At 44.1% G+C, this 14,882-nt stretch overlaps 1 protein-coding gene across 11 annotated transcripts in view; it reads right to left on the reverse strand.

The window, feature by feature from the left end:
- The window catches only part of DACH2 (dachshund family transcription factor 2), a 421,855-nt gene that overhangs the window by 103,770 nt on the left and 303,203 nt on the right, over window positions 1–14,882 (reverse strand). For 9 of the 11 annotated variants that reach the window (XM_053274108.1, XM_053274104.1, XM_053274114.1 and 6 more), the window contains 2 exons: window positions 7,751–7,906; window positions 3,328–3,500 (listed from right to left, as the gene is read on the reverse strand). In XM_053274108.1, coding sequence (XP_053130083.1) covers window positions 3,328–3,500; window positions 7,751–7,906 — 329 coding nt within the window. The remainder of the gene's footprint in view (window positions 1–3,327; window positions 3,501–7,750; window positions 7,907–14,882) is intronic. The other 2 variants (XM_053274112.1, XM_053274115.1) reach the window with 1 other exon arrangement.

Genomic DNA, 14,882 nt, shown 5'->3' on the forward strand with positions numbered 1-14,882 from the left:
CACATCGATTTGAATTGAATCTGGCATGATTTGATCTGGTCCCAAATCTAGCCAATGGACCACAGGGGTGATTTGTTCTGTCTCTGAATCACCCGAATCAGCTAGATTTGAGTACAGATCAATTTGTACCCAAATCGATTCGCACATCCCTACTGGCCGGTATTCATACAAGGCGGGGAAAGTCCTACAATAGATACAGCAACCCGGGAAATGTAAGAGTTTTCCAAAATACTTCCCTTTTAGGGAAGAACTCCAATTACATGACATGATCGAGAGGCTAAAATACAAATTTTAGCTACATTGTAGGAAATATTGCTAAAGAACCAAACATAAAATTTGTTAGATCAACCTGGAAGACCCTTTCACATGTGCGAAATTAGTTTATGGCACAAATCATAATAAAAATCACAATGAAGAAGAATGTGGCCAACTGTTTCAATCTCTCGTGATCTACCCTGTTCCCCCGAAAGTAAGACCTACCCCAAAAGTAAGACCTAGCAGTAATTTCTGATGTACTGCTAATTGCCCTAGTGCATTTTTTGGGGCTAAAATTAATATAAGACACTGTCTTATTTTCGGGGAAACACGGTACAAGGGCAAATATGTTGCAGAACAGAGATCATCTGGGTGGGTGAGAAGATGGGCAGCCAGTCCTCTTGGTCTGAGCAAATGAGGAGGAGGGCGGCCAGTCGCATTGCCCTGCTCTTTTCACCTGCCTCCCCTGCCACTACTGGCTGCTTCCAGGCAGGCACGTTATAATCACATTGGCGTGTTGCACGGCAATGTCATTATGTAGCAGACCAGCTGCCCAGAAGCAGCTGGAATCGGCAGGTGAAAGCAGCCGAGCAATGAGGATAGCAAGTGGGTGGCCGGGCAGGTGAAGGAGACCGTCCTCCCGCTCGCTTGCTCGGACGTTGGGGACTGCCCATCTGCATACCTACCCACCTGGATGACGGGTGGCACCTGGCCACTCACATGGGGGGGGGAGGCACCAAAGTCAGGCTTTGCATGGGGTGCCAATAATCCTTGGGCTGCCCTGCAAGACTGAGCTGATTGATTGCCAGAAGTGGCTAGCCTGAGGCTAGCCAGCTGTTGGACTACAATCCCCATCGCAACAATTTTGCAGCTGGGGATGATGGGCATTGTAGTCCCTCCCCAGGCTGACCACCCCGGATTAGATTAATTCAGCACACTCTTCAGCTAAAAAGGTGGGCAGCAAATTTTTAAAACGCTTGAAGTGTTTTTAGTTCAGCTGCTTATTAAAAAATGTAAATTGCAAGTGCAGTCTCAAAAGAGGCAATTCCTGTAGAATTACACACAAAAGAGACAGTCTCTTCTAAGTTATCTGTTGTCTTATTACAGGCATCCATCATTTGAGGACAAATAAATGCTTTTTTTTCTTTAGAACAATTGCTTTTCCGTCATATGCAAACTTGTGCGGACTTGATTAATTGGTCAACTTCTCAACTAATGCTCATACTATTAATTAAATTAACATTGATTTAATCAGATGACCGACATACTTACAACTTACTATATTTACCAGATGACTCCGAATTTAAGATGACCTCCTTAAAAAATAGCGGTGAATAGAGTTATACCTGCATTTACTTGAAAGGAAGAGGACTCCAAATTTAAGATTACCTCCTTAAAAAAATAGCGGTAAATAGAGTTATACCTGCATTTACTTGAAAGGAAGAGGACTCTGATGACCCCCTGATTTCTAATGTCAAATTACTTTGAAAAAACATTGTATTGGATTCTGGTAAATATGGTATTAGGATACAGGGCTATCATTCACCATGTGCAATTCTTTTTTTCCTTTAACCTCCTTAAATAATCTCATCAGAATGTAATGAGCTGTGAGTTAGGAACTATTGAGGCAAACATTGACTTTGCCATGTACTTATTAGTGTTCAAGTAAGCTACTACCTCTCAGCTTCCAAACACGGACTAATAAAGCTGATCTATTTTACAGGCTCCATCTTATAGATGGGGGTTCCCAACCTTGGGTCCCCCAATGTTCTTGGACGACATCTCCCACAATGGCCAAGGTCTGGGGATGATGGAGTTGTAGTCCAACAATATCTGGAGACCCAGGATTGGAAACCCCTGCCATAGACTGATTGGGTAGATGTGGGGAGCTCCCTATATATCAGTCGGCAAGTCCTGGATGAATATTTACCAGGATATCTCCACAGAGAACTCTGTTACTACGGCAGACCCAGCCTTCAAGTCAGTGCGGTACCTTGGGATGATCAGGGTGCCATTCATGGTATCCTCTTCAGTTGTGTCCATCATTTTTCATGTGACTCAAAAGAACCATGGTTTGTTTGTTTGGCCATTACAGGAGAACCTTGTTATTCACAGAATCGCTATTTGCGGTTCTGCATAGCTGTGGGGTGTCTAATAGACACCTGTTTCCAGTATCCGGATACTATAGGGTTATAAACCACGTGTCCACGGTTCCTAGAGGGCTGGAAGTGACCACGGAAGTAACTTCCGCCTTCCATTTTGTCTAAAGGAGCCAGCATGGTGTAGTGTTAGAGTGCTGGACTAGGACCGGGGAGACCCAAGTTCAAATCCCCATTCAGCCATAATACTAGCTGGGTGACTCTGGGCCAGTCACTTCTCTCTCAGCCTAGCCTACTTCACAGGGTTGTTGTGAAAGAGAAACTTAAGTATGTAGTACATCGTTCTGGGCTCCTTGGAGGAAGAGCAGGATATAAATGTATTTCTCCACAAAATTAGTCTTTCCCCCACAGTTTTTCACAGGATTTCATCTTTGGGGGGCATTCCTGGGCACATGGGGGACCTGTGGAGCATGCCACAGTAAGTACTGGGCCATTTTTTTTTTTAAAAAAAATTCCCCCTCCACCTTGGAACCTAACCCCACTTTCCCCATAGCTGTAATGCCTTGTTACTCGTGGTTCTGTTACCCACGGCAGTAGGTGAGGAACAGAACACTCACAAGTAATGAGGTTCTTCTACACTGATACAGGTGTGGGGATGTCCATATATGCAGTTCCCCTCAGATCCCCAAACAGGAGAACTCTCTCTCTTTCTATTTTTCTGGGCAATATAGTCTACTTAGAGAACATGACCAGCTTGCCTGGGAATAAACCACTCCCCAATCCTTCCTGCCCCAAGAGAGATCAACGTGATAGGGAGAAAGCTAGGTTAGAACCCTTTTCTGTGCTAGTTTTTCTTTATTTGCAGGAGGAAAAATAGAAGCCTGCAACCCCGCTCTCACCAAAGTGGTGCAGTCCAGCAAGAGCCGTACCATGCAGTTCCACTGATTCGGAATAACTCGGTGTTGAGCCTTACCTTGATAACCGAAGCGCCAGCTCTGGAAAGAGGGCTGTGCATCTGAGCTGCTGCTGCCATGTTGGCTATGGTGTTGAGGTGGTTCATTTGATTCATTGCCATGGCCACAGAAGCAGGAGGTAGGCCAACTGGAAGAAGCGGATGGGGCATCATCATGAACGGCAGATCTATCCCTGAAAAAATAGGGGGGGGGGGAAAGGGCCAGTTAACATTTTGTCTCAATGCAGTACTTTCTTCTACTCAGTGAATGTTCAATGGAATTAATAACCTGTTTCAATCAAAAACAGCCATTTGCTTATCATCTGCATTTCTTTTCTTTTTTAAAAAGTTTCTCCTAAAGGAAAGTGGAATTCTGCAACTATACAAATTAAGTAAATTTAATTAATTGTTTTTAACTATACAAGACTCCACTGTGATAAAACATTGACAAAAGCAAAAACAATACTGTTGCTTGTTAACTTGTAAATTTCAGTTCCAGAAGTTAATCAAGAATTTCTGTTTTTCTACAATACTTGTTAACAGTCCTTCTTTCAATTGCCTAATAAGTAGATTTCATCTGTAGTCCTGTTTCATCTGTCCATATCTGGGGAATTTAACTAGATGAATTACTACCACTACCACTACTAATATCTTTACATGCCACTTTTCAACAAAGCGATTTACATAGAGAGATAAATAAATAATAAATAAGATGATTCCCCGTCCCAAAAGGCCCACATTTTTTTTTAAAAAAATCTAACTAGATCCAATCAAGACATTATTTTTTCAAAGTGCTTTTGATCCAAGTCCAAATAGATCATTGGCTTTGACCTTCTTATGTGGTCTTGTTGGGTTTAGGAATATAGGAAGCTGTCTTAAGCAGAGTCCATCTTGTTCAGTATTGTCTACACTGACTGGCAGCAGCTTCTCCAGTGTTTCAGGCAGTAGTCTTTCCCAGTCCTGCCTGGAGATACAAGCAGCTATCATTCTATCCCTTATGGGGAATATCTCACAGCAGACAGCTCTCACATGTTGTCACCCATCCAAATGCAAACCAGGATAGACCCTGCTTAGCAAAGGGGCTAATACATTCTTGCTACCTCAAGACCAGCTCTCCTCCCCAATTTAGCCATGACAATTATGCAGCAGGGAAATGCTTGAATAACAAGCAGAAGGTTGCCGGTTCGAATCCCCACTGGTACTATTTCAGGCAGCAGCGATATAAGAAGATGCTGAAAGCCATCATCTCATACTGTGAGGGAGGAGGCAATGGTAAACCCCTCCTGTATTTTACCAAAAGAAAACCACAGGGCTCTGTGGGTGCCAGAAGTCGAAATCTACTTGACGGCACACTTTACCTTTAAATAAATTACCCTATTGATTTCAATGGGACTACTCAGTAAGCCACCTATTTATTTATTTATTTTAAATTTTATAGCCCGCTCTTCCTCCAAGGAGCCCAGAGTGGTGTACTACATACTTACGCTTCCCCTCACAACAACCCTGTGAAGTAGGTTCGGCAGAGAGAAGTGACTGGCCCAGAGTCACCCAGCTAGTATCATGGCTGAGTGGAGATTTGAACTCGGATCTCCCCGATCCTAGTCCAGCACTCTAGCCACTACACCACGCTGGCTCTGGAAATGACTTGAGTACCAAGCCAGAGGTTGCCAGTTCGAATCCCTGCTGGTGTAAAACTTTTATATCGGGCAGCAGTGAGATAGAAAGATGCTGAAAGGCATCATCTCCTACTGTGCGGGAGGAGGCAATGGTCACCCCTCCTGTATTCTACCCAAAAAAACCACAGGGCTCTGTGGGCACCAGGAGTCAACACCGTCTCAATGGCACACTTTACTTTACTCATGAGCAACTTAGTCCAGAATGTCTTCCATTAGCGGCTTCTGATGAACTGTTGGAAGGTCCCTTCCCCATTGCTTCCTAGCAAGGGGGCATGCTGTTCCTTGCCTCCCCACACCAGATCAACAGTAATCTAAGAATTTTTTTTAAAAAGCAAGAACGTAGTGGACGAGAGAGGTGCATTTTACTCAAATGTTCCTCACTGACCATGTTTAGACTGTCTCCCTCCAGCACCATGTTTTCCTAATCTGATTAAATGTTATCTGCTCTAGGTCCCTCAGGAGAGAGGGCTGGGTATGAATCTAAATAAATAATACACCACGGTGGGTTACAGAACAATGCCTGTGGCATTGCCTCTTTTCTTTAACCTGTCCCAGCACACACACACCCGCCCCCACCCGCCAAGCGCACACAGACATACGTCTTTGTTCCATCAGTGAAGCCCCCGCAGATACGCGTAATCTTTCCTCATACTCCGCGGAGTTTCAACACGCCCAGACGCCATCTGTCCACCCCGAGTTTGCGTGCCTACTTAAAGTCCAATTGACATGCAAACGAAATGCAAACTACAAACGGCATTTAACAGCACATCATCAGTTTTAAGGCACAATACATCAAGTGTTTGGGAGAAAAGGGGATGTGAAGGAAACGCATCTCACGCTCACAAATCAGACATAATGCCCGATATTCAATACACCCTTGAATGGTCTTGCGGAAGGTGGCTGAGTAATCAACAATTTTTTAAAAAAATGATAGAAAAGTAACCGGCAAGGTTCAGAAAGAAAGACATTACATGTGTTGAATCTGCAGAGTTATCAAATGATACAGATCTGCCTAATCCGCTCTTAAAGGACATAAAACAAAACAAAACAAAAATCAAGAGCGTACACAGGCTGACTCTTGAAATTCAGTAAGCCAAGAGAGCTGTAATTATATACAGAACTAGAGACAGGATTGTGGTAAGAACCATTACAACTGATTCAATATGGCCACCTAAATATATAACACTCAACTAACAGCGAGAATGCTGATCAAGGTATTAAAAATACACGTATATATTTTCTAGTTAGTGGCAAAGCTTATCTTTAAGCTGTGAACAAAACACAAATTAAAAGATTACAATGCAGATCTCATTTCTCACGCATTCAGTCACTGTCATCATTCACAACTGTCTTCTTGTTCTCCTTGTCATTCTAACTTGCAACTCATCTACATTCTTTTCCTTCTGTCCAGACAATATATTCTTTTGTGCGTCCCTAAGAGAAAGAAGGCTGTATGTTTCAATGATGTTGAACCACCAAGCTTGGTGGAATTACCAAAGAATCCCTTATAACTGCAAATCTGGCTTTAAAAATCTGGCCGTTCCAAGAAAAGGTCATTGTTGCCAATTCTATGTTTCTCATTCCGCGGAACCAACATAGCCACTACCAGGGACACTGAGTTATTATGGCAAAATATCCCATTCCTTTCCATCAAGCCATGCTGCACCCTAGTCTTGCAGAGTACTGTCCTTGGAAGATGCAAGAAAAGAAGAAGTATTTTACATAAAAATAATGATGGTTCAACATTCCTTAAGAACATAAAAAGGTTAAGAAAGGTTTTCTTCTAAAGTTTACTATTTCTGAGCTGGCTTGAGAGAAAATACAGTATTACAGAAATGAAAGTTGTCTTTATATTGTTTTGCAGCAAATCAATGGGACATAAATGACCATAAATTACAATAAATGTATGCAGGATTGTAACTTGAGTTCAAGAGAGCTCTTCATAAAGTGAGCTCTACATGTTTCCTTCTCAATCACCAAATCCTAATCTTGGGGGAATCCGAAGCACCAAATCAAATGGTACGTGTTCAGAATACAAAATCTGAATCTAATATTTGCCTGTTTACACAGGCCTACTGAAAAATACTCCTGTCCAAAACCCTGGAGAGCCACTGCCAGGCAGGACAGACCAGGGCAGTACAACTTCGGCCCTCCAGATATTTCTGGACTACAACTCCCAACACTCTCAGCCACAGTGCCAAATAGGCAGGGATGATGGGAACTGCAGGCCAACATCCACAAGAGGCCCAAAGCTGTGTGGCCCTGGTATGGGTAATACTGAGGCAGATGGACCAGTGATCTGACTCAATACAGAGCAATACGGTTATTTACATGAGCAGCCCAGCCTGGGATAGGCTGCTCGTGTGGAGTATCGGGATCACTACCGATTCGGGGGTTCCGCCCCCTCTAGCCCGATTTTTAACCCTGGTCCTTAACTGGGGTTAGAGGATATGAGCATGCCCTCAACCCCAGATTTGGGATTGTGTGTATGTGTTCGGCCTGCATGAGCCCAAGCACACACAGAGTTGGTTGGGTGCCTAGAGCGCCGTGAATCCACCAATGCACCACACTCATTGTGTGCATTATGGGATTCCTGGAGGCTGGGACTCATATGGGCGTGTGCCAGCATGCCAAAGAGGAACTCCTTGCTTGTCTGGGGGGAAGGTAGGTTCAACCATGACTCCCACCCTGCCCTCCCTCCCTGCCCGTTATGGTGGTGGGAATGACCTTAATGACATATATTGGTGCTTCCAGGCCAGTATACATACTGTTAGTGAGCAGATGATTCTGCTGCAGAGGACTGAGAGGATGGGCACTACCCAGACTCGGCTGTCCTGACAGGGTTGCATGGCTAACTCCGTGATGGGATCCTGTTGTGATGGGCGACTGAAGTTTCTCCTTATCCCATGAGGATTCACTTCCACCTGAAAAGCAGTGTGCAAAAGAGAGAGTTAAAAGGTATGTGGAGAGGAGGTTTGAGGAGGCATTCTGCAACTGGTCTGTCTTCATTCGCACAGGATCACAAGAATCCCTACTCTCAAGGAGATTAAAGCAATACTGGTTCAAGGAGGCTCACACACAACAGGCTCGTTTGCATGCCACACGCACATCTAATTTTCAGTCATGTGCTTGCAAACATTAAGACAGAAGGTGAGGAGAGTGATCGTGTGCAAGGCAGCAGCTGGGTAGAATGACTTTTCCTCCTCCTTTGGTAAAAAGCTGGGGACAGAATCTAGGTAGGGCGTGCATGTCCTACCCAGTAGCCACCACCCATATAATCACGCTCCCCTCCACATGACCACTGATCAGAAGTACACCCATCTCTCCTACGGAAGCTGGGCAGGGCTGGATTAACCATCATGTTAAGGACCCTAGAGAGCAGGGTTTTTGCCAACCTAGTATCTTGCTATGGTGAAATTACGTGGTGAAATTATTTTCCAAAGGAAAAACTAGTCTTGGGTAACATTGTTTTTGGACTACGACTCCCATCAGCCTCAGCTTTTGGACATTGTGTCTGGGGCTGATGGAAGTTGTAGTCCAAAAACAAGTTACCGAAAACTGGAATAAGGATGTCAGGGTTGTCTCTATCAAAATTTACCACGCATGTAAAGCAATGAGACTCGTCAAGCACAGAGTTCAGCATCCTGAGCTTCTCAGTTTTTCTTTCCAGCTTTTCTTAAAAAGCAAGTTTCTAGCCCAACAGAAATAGGTTTTGAGTGAGTGGACTGAGCAATTCCCCCCACTTTTAAGCCTGTGAAATATCATTCTAATTTCATTTGTCCTCTTTTCTTCCTCAAACCACACAAGTCCTCAGGGCGTGAGAACACTGGGGACAGAAGCGTTTACATCTGGAAAAACTGCTGTGAGCGATTCTGTACCTAGGGGACAGAGCAGGATATAAACCAGTGAAATAAATAAGTAAACACATAAATATGTCTGGTAAAGTTGCAAAGTGGGAAGTTGAGAAGAATACTCAGTAATCAGCAGGCAATCCTTCAGTGCTCTAGACAGCGCACTGGCTTTCTGCATCATTAGCAGACGACGCATAGGGTGGGTTCACACATAATGTAGACCGTTCTTGTAAAGTTGGTAACCAACTTGTCTGTAAGGCAGTTCATGTTATTGTTAGGGATATGCACGAAATTCACCCGAATTAAATTCAAATCTGAATCGATTTGGAACCACTGAACAGAGTAGAGATTCATTCAAATTTATTCAAATTCACCCAAATTCGAATAAAATTGAATCAAATTTGGGTGAATTTGCCCAAATCGGTTCACATTCAGGTGAATTTGAATCAATTCGAATGCATATCCATTCTGTCCAATGGTTCCAAATCAAAGTGATTTGAATTTGATTCAAATGTGAATCGAATTTGGGCGAATTTAATGTACATCTCTATTGTGAAGAGGATAGGACAAATGTCTTATCCAGCTCTGGGACCTGTGCTTACTCCCGATTTTTGATTGTGTGCTAAAAAAAACCTAGGAAGGAGGTGTGGGGAGTGGCTGTCTGCAAGACAGGCGTGGGGGAGGATGGCACCGTCCTACCTACTGTAGCACTCGTACTCAGCATTTTAACAAGGTAGGAGGCAAAGTCGTCCTACCCAGCTCCTGCCTCACAGATGATCACTCCCCCTCCTTCCCCGTTAGGTTTTTGATAATGCATGATCTAAAACTGGGAGCCCGTACAGCTTAAGGATATTGTGAAATGCTTCCTCAGCTGTCTGAACCCAGGCCACAAAAAGAACCTGAGGTTCACTTGAGGCCTCAAACCTAGGTATGGAACCAAGATTTGAAGTTGGCTTGCCAGACCAAGTACTGAAGTACATGTTATGTCTGAACACACACTCTTCATGAACCTCTGGTTTGTGCCAGGTGAGCTCGCTACCTTTGCCATTAGGACCAATGACTGCAGAGTGGATGACAGAGAAGGCTTGCCAGTCACAGGGCAGCAGAAGGCAGGCTGGAAAACTTTGGGCTTGACTACTGTAATGCACTCTACGTGGGGCTTTGCCTTTATCTGGAAACTACAACTGGTACAGAATGTGGCAGCCAGTTTAGTCTCTGGGAAAATCCAAAGGGACCATATAACACCGGTTTTAAAAGAATTATGCTGGATATTTTTATGGAAACATAAATATATGTTTCCGAGCGAAATAGAAAGTGCTGGTTCCTCCTTTGTCATAAACCCTGCCGCCTATTAAAATCATCTGGGGAGGCCCGGTTATGGTTGACGCCAGCTCGTCTGTTGATGACACAGTTGGGCTTTCTCTTCCAGGGAGTCCGACTTGGAATGCACTGTCTGTCAAAATAGGTTTTCAAGACTGCTTTTTAAAAGATCCTTAAGGCACACCTGTTTTCTCAGGCTTTTAACACTAATTTCAAACTGTTAGTTTTACTCTGTGAAATTGTTTTGTTTTATTCTGTGAATTGTTTCTAATTGTTTTTATTCTGTGAAAGTGTTTTATTTTATTTTAGTATTGTAGCTTGGATTATGTAAGGTAAAGATGAAGTGTGCCATCAGGTCAATTTCGACTCCTGGCGCCCACAGAGAGCCCTGTGGTTTTCTTTGGTAGAATACAGGAGGGGTGGACCATTGCCTCCTCCAGCGCAGTCTGAGATGATGCCTTTCAGCATCTTCCTATATCGCTGCTGCCCGATATAGTACCAGTGGGGATTCGAACCGGCAACCTTCTGCTTATTATTCAAGCATTTCCTCGCTGTGCCACTTATACCAGGCAGTAGATAAATGTGATAGATAGATAGATAGATAGATAGATAGATAGATAGATAGATAGAAGCAGTGTAATGTAGTGGTTAGAGCAGACCTGCTCAATTTTCGGCCCTCCTGCAGATGTCGGCCTACAACCCCCATAATCCCTGACTATTGGCCACTGTGTCTGGGGATTATGGGAGTTGTAGTCCAAAAACAGCTGGGAGGCCTAAATTGGTCAGGCCTGGGTTAGAGTGTTGGACTAGGACTAGGGAGACCTGAGTGCAAATCCCCATTAAGCCATGAAACTCACTGAGTGACTCTGGACAGTCACATGTCTCTCAGCCTAACCTACTTCACAGGGTTTTTGTTAAGATAAACATGATCATGTACACCACTCTGAGCTCCTTGGAGGAAGAGTGGGATATAAATGTAAATTAAAATTAAGCAAAGCAAGGTCCAGTGGCCGAATTTTGCACAGTTCAGAGAATTCAGCTGTTCTTGGTGCAATCTGGATTATCTTGGCACAGAACCTAGATTCCTTTTTGGGAGAGAGAATACTCCACCCTGATATGCAGGCACAGGTTGTCCATCGATTGGATGAAGTTCATTCCTATCAGAGGGCGCCTTCATCTCAATCTCCTTGTTGTCCAATAGTGAAACTGATCCTTTCTCCTTATATCTCAAGCATTTCCCACTAGTCTAACCCTCCGGAACTCTCTCTTTTGATGGATAAAAACTAAACACCAACAATGGATGGGACGTTAGCTCAGTGGTAGAGCATCTACTTTGCAGAAGGTCCCAAATTCAATCTCTGGAAGTCCCATATGGGGTTGGGGGGTTGGGAAAGACCCTACTCTGAAACCTTGGAGAGCCACTAACAGCCAGTGTAACAATACTGAGCTAGAGTGACCAATTGTCTGACTTGGTATACGGCAGCTCCCTAAGTTCCTAACTAGACAAGATACAATTGTCCACAAACTAAACCCAGCACTCTAATTATTATGCATGAGGGCACAATGCGAATCCAAAAGTGGCACAATGCTAATCCAAGAACTTTCCTATTTATAGTTAATAAAAGCATTTGATTAGGTTTCACATTGCTAAAGTGTGTGTGTGTGTGTGTATCTGTCTGTCTTTCCTATCTATCTATCTATCTATCTATCTATCTATCTATCTATCTATCTATCTATCTATCTATCTATCTATCTATCTATCTCCGGGTTATTGACACTGCCAGGAATTCATTAACTTTATTTCCAATTACAGTCAGTAATACTTCGTTGACATGGAAGGGATAGTGGCAAGAGGAAAAATGTATCTTAATTGGAGATGAAGGTAACAGCACAGAAACACTCAACATTCTTTATGATAAGCACTTGGCTAATAAAAGTGATTAAATGCTATCAAACAGAACAATTTGAAAGATCAGTGACTGAGCAAAAAGGAAACTGCTCCATCATTTTAATCCCATTGCTAAGCCATGAATTACCTTTACCATTACAGATTTGTAATTTGCAAAAACGATGAGCAATGCATTGACAAAGCAAGATGCATTTATGCCATGCTAAATTATACCATATGTTCTAATATAATGTGGCATAATTACAATGGCGTTCAATAGCACTGCTATATTTGTGTTGGTTGTGTCAGCGTTTCCATCATAAATCTGAAGCACAGTACATTGACTGTCCCAAATTCACATTGACTGGAATACAGTATACCTCAGAATCTGGCTATATCTGCATAGCCTGAAACAGCTGCATTCCCCAGATCCTGCATAACTAGATCAATGAGCACAAATCAGATATTCAGATCAGAAGATTTTTTAAAAAAAACTTTCTAGAATGAAAGGTCTTTCTCCTCCACATGGAAGTTTGAGTTCTCCTAGGCTTTAAAATGTCTGGGGAGGTCCCACTTTGTGGCATCATCTCTTGAAAGCATCATGTTCTGAATGCAGAAGGTTCCACGTTCAGTCCTGAGTATCTCCAGGTAGGGTTGATGAGTACATTGTTGCCAGGATGACCCGCTGGCAACAATGAATATGGAATCTTTGGCTTCAAGCCAAAGAACCATGAATGGAAGGAGGAAACATCTTGGCGCCCTTCTGGCCTGGTTTTGGATCACCACTAAGCGGGCCGGGGTAGTGGCAATCAGATCTCCCTCAATGATCTTAATAGGTAGTGGAGTTCACGAAGAAGGCGGCACTCTCTTAAATACCCTTACACAATCATCCTGCAATGCATCCTCCTTGCTTGGGAAAATCAGGTGACACCAAGGACCAATCAGGTGAAACCATCTCATGCCTCTCTCTGATATAAAGCTCCCAGTTTTGTCACCTTGCTTGAGCTTTTGTCTCAGACCCAATTGTCACTGAGTAGGCCACCATGTTCTTCCTCCCTGCCACCAGGCAACTAACCTTTGGCTTATCTGCTGCCCACCTGGTTTCTGTTGATCAGCATCCTGCCTACTGTTTGCCAGACCACCCAAGTTACTAGCCCCGTCTCCCCCACTGGGATTCAGCATCAACAGTTGTACTCCTCAGTGGAGAGAAGTGATTCAAAGGAGGAAGACGTCTACTTGGAAAATCGAAGGTATGTGATGAATGAATTTTTCCTCCTGGACCCATAATTTATCACAAGGAATAAAGTAAATGCTAATGCTAGCAATAATAAATTACTCTCCTTTCTTCTGGAGTCCATTATGGAGGCAAGAAAACACCATGTGGCAAACTTTGCTTGGTGACAAGTGCTTCAGATTTTGTTTCAAGTGAATACAGCTCAGTGGAACTATAGAGTACAGATGTGTAAACTAGTTTGGTTCGACTGTTCAGGGTCGAACGGAACCACCCCCGGTTTGGTCCAACCCCGGACCAAATTTCCTTTGAAGCACAGTACACTGACTGTCTCAAATTCACATTGACTGGAATAGAGTATACCTCAGACTCTGCCTAGATCTGCATAGCCTTAAATAGCTGCATCCCCCAAATCCTGCATAACTAGATCAATGAGCACAAATCAGATATTCAGTTCAGAAGACTTAAAAAAAAAACTTTTGGTCCAATCCCAGACCAAAACCCGCTGGAGATTTCGGGGGGTTCGTGAGCTTTCTTTTCTTTTTAAAAATTAATTTCCCCCCAAAACATACCCCATCCGGGGGAGTGGTCTGAGGCAGCGGCAGGGTGTGTGTGTCCATGGAGGTTTCCCCCCTCCAACCACCAGCCTCCCTTAGTAAAAAAATCGGCTATTGGGCCATTCTTCTGGGTCAGGCCAGGCCACTCAGAGGCCCATTGTGCAGGCATGGGGGCCTCCAAAATGGCCACCGCACCAGGAGGAAAGGCCAAAAACCAGCCAAAGAAATAAAGTAGGCCAGCAGGGGGAAGGGGAGCCTCTGTGGACCCCCTCCCCCGCTGCCTCAGACAACTGCCCCGGTGGGGGTAAGTTTGAAAAAAATAAACTTAAAAAATTAAAAGCTTGCAACCCCCACCCCCCAGATTGGACTGTACCAGGGGTGTGTGAGGGGGTGCCAGACCGAGCTGGCCCAGTCCAGTTCGAGTCCATTTCAGACGCAAACTGGACCAGCCAGTTATGTGCACACCCCTTCTATAGAGTTGGCCAGGAAGGAAAAGCAGCAAGCCTGTGTCTCCGTCTCCTCATGAGTCACTGACCGTGGAGACGGGGATCAGAAGCTGGAAACAGGAAGCAAAAAGAGAAACAGGACATGAAGGACATTCATAGGAATCTAGGAAGCTCCCTTCTACAGAGCCAGACCCTTGGTCCATCTAGCTCAGTAGTGTCGACACAGACTGGCAGTGGCTTCTCCAAATTTGCAGGCAGGAGTCTCTCTCCACCCTCCCTTGGAGATGCCATGGAGGAAACCTGCAATCTTCTGCATGCAAGCATGCAGATACTCTTCCCAGAGGGAAGTTTCTCGTCCTCTGAGGGAAACATCTTACAGTGCTCACATATGTAGTCTCCCATTCAAATGCAAAAAGGGAGGTCCCTGCTTAGCAAAGTGGACAGTCCATGCTTGCTGCCACAAGACCAGCTCTCCTCCCATAAGACCATCTCCTAAACCTACCTGGAGTTGCCAGGAAATGAACCTGGGACCTTCTGTATGCAGAGCAGGTGTTCTATCCCCCAGGTGCTCTATGGCCCCATCCCCAACTTAAATCTGGATTATTAA

The sequence above is a fragment of the Hemicordylus capensis genome, chromosome 11 (genome assembly GCF_027244095.1).
Source record: "Hemicordylus capensis ecotype Gifberg chromosome 11, rHemCap1.1.pri, whole genome shotgun sequence".
NCBI classification, from domain to species: Eukaryota; Metazoa; Chordata; class Lepidosauria; order Squamata; family Cordylidae; genus Hemicordylus; species Hemicordylus capensis.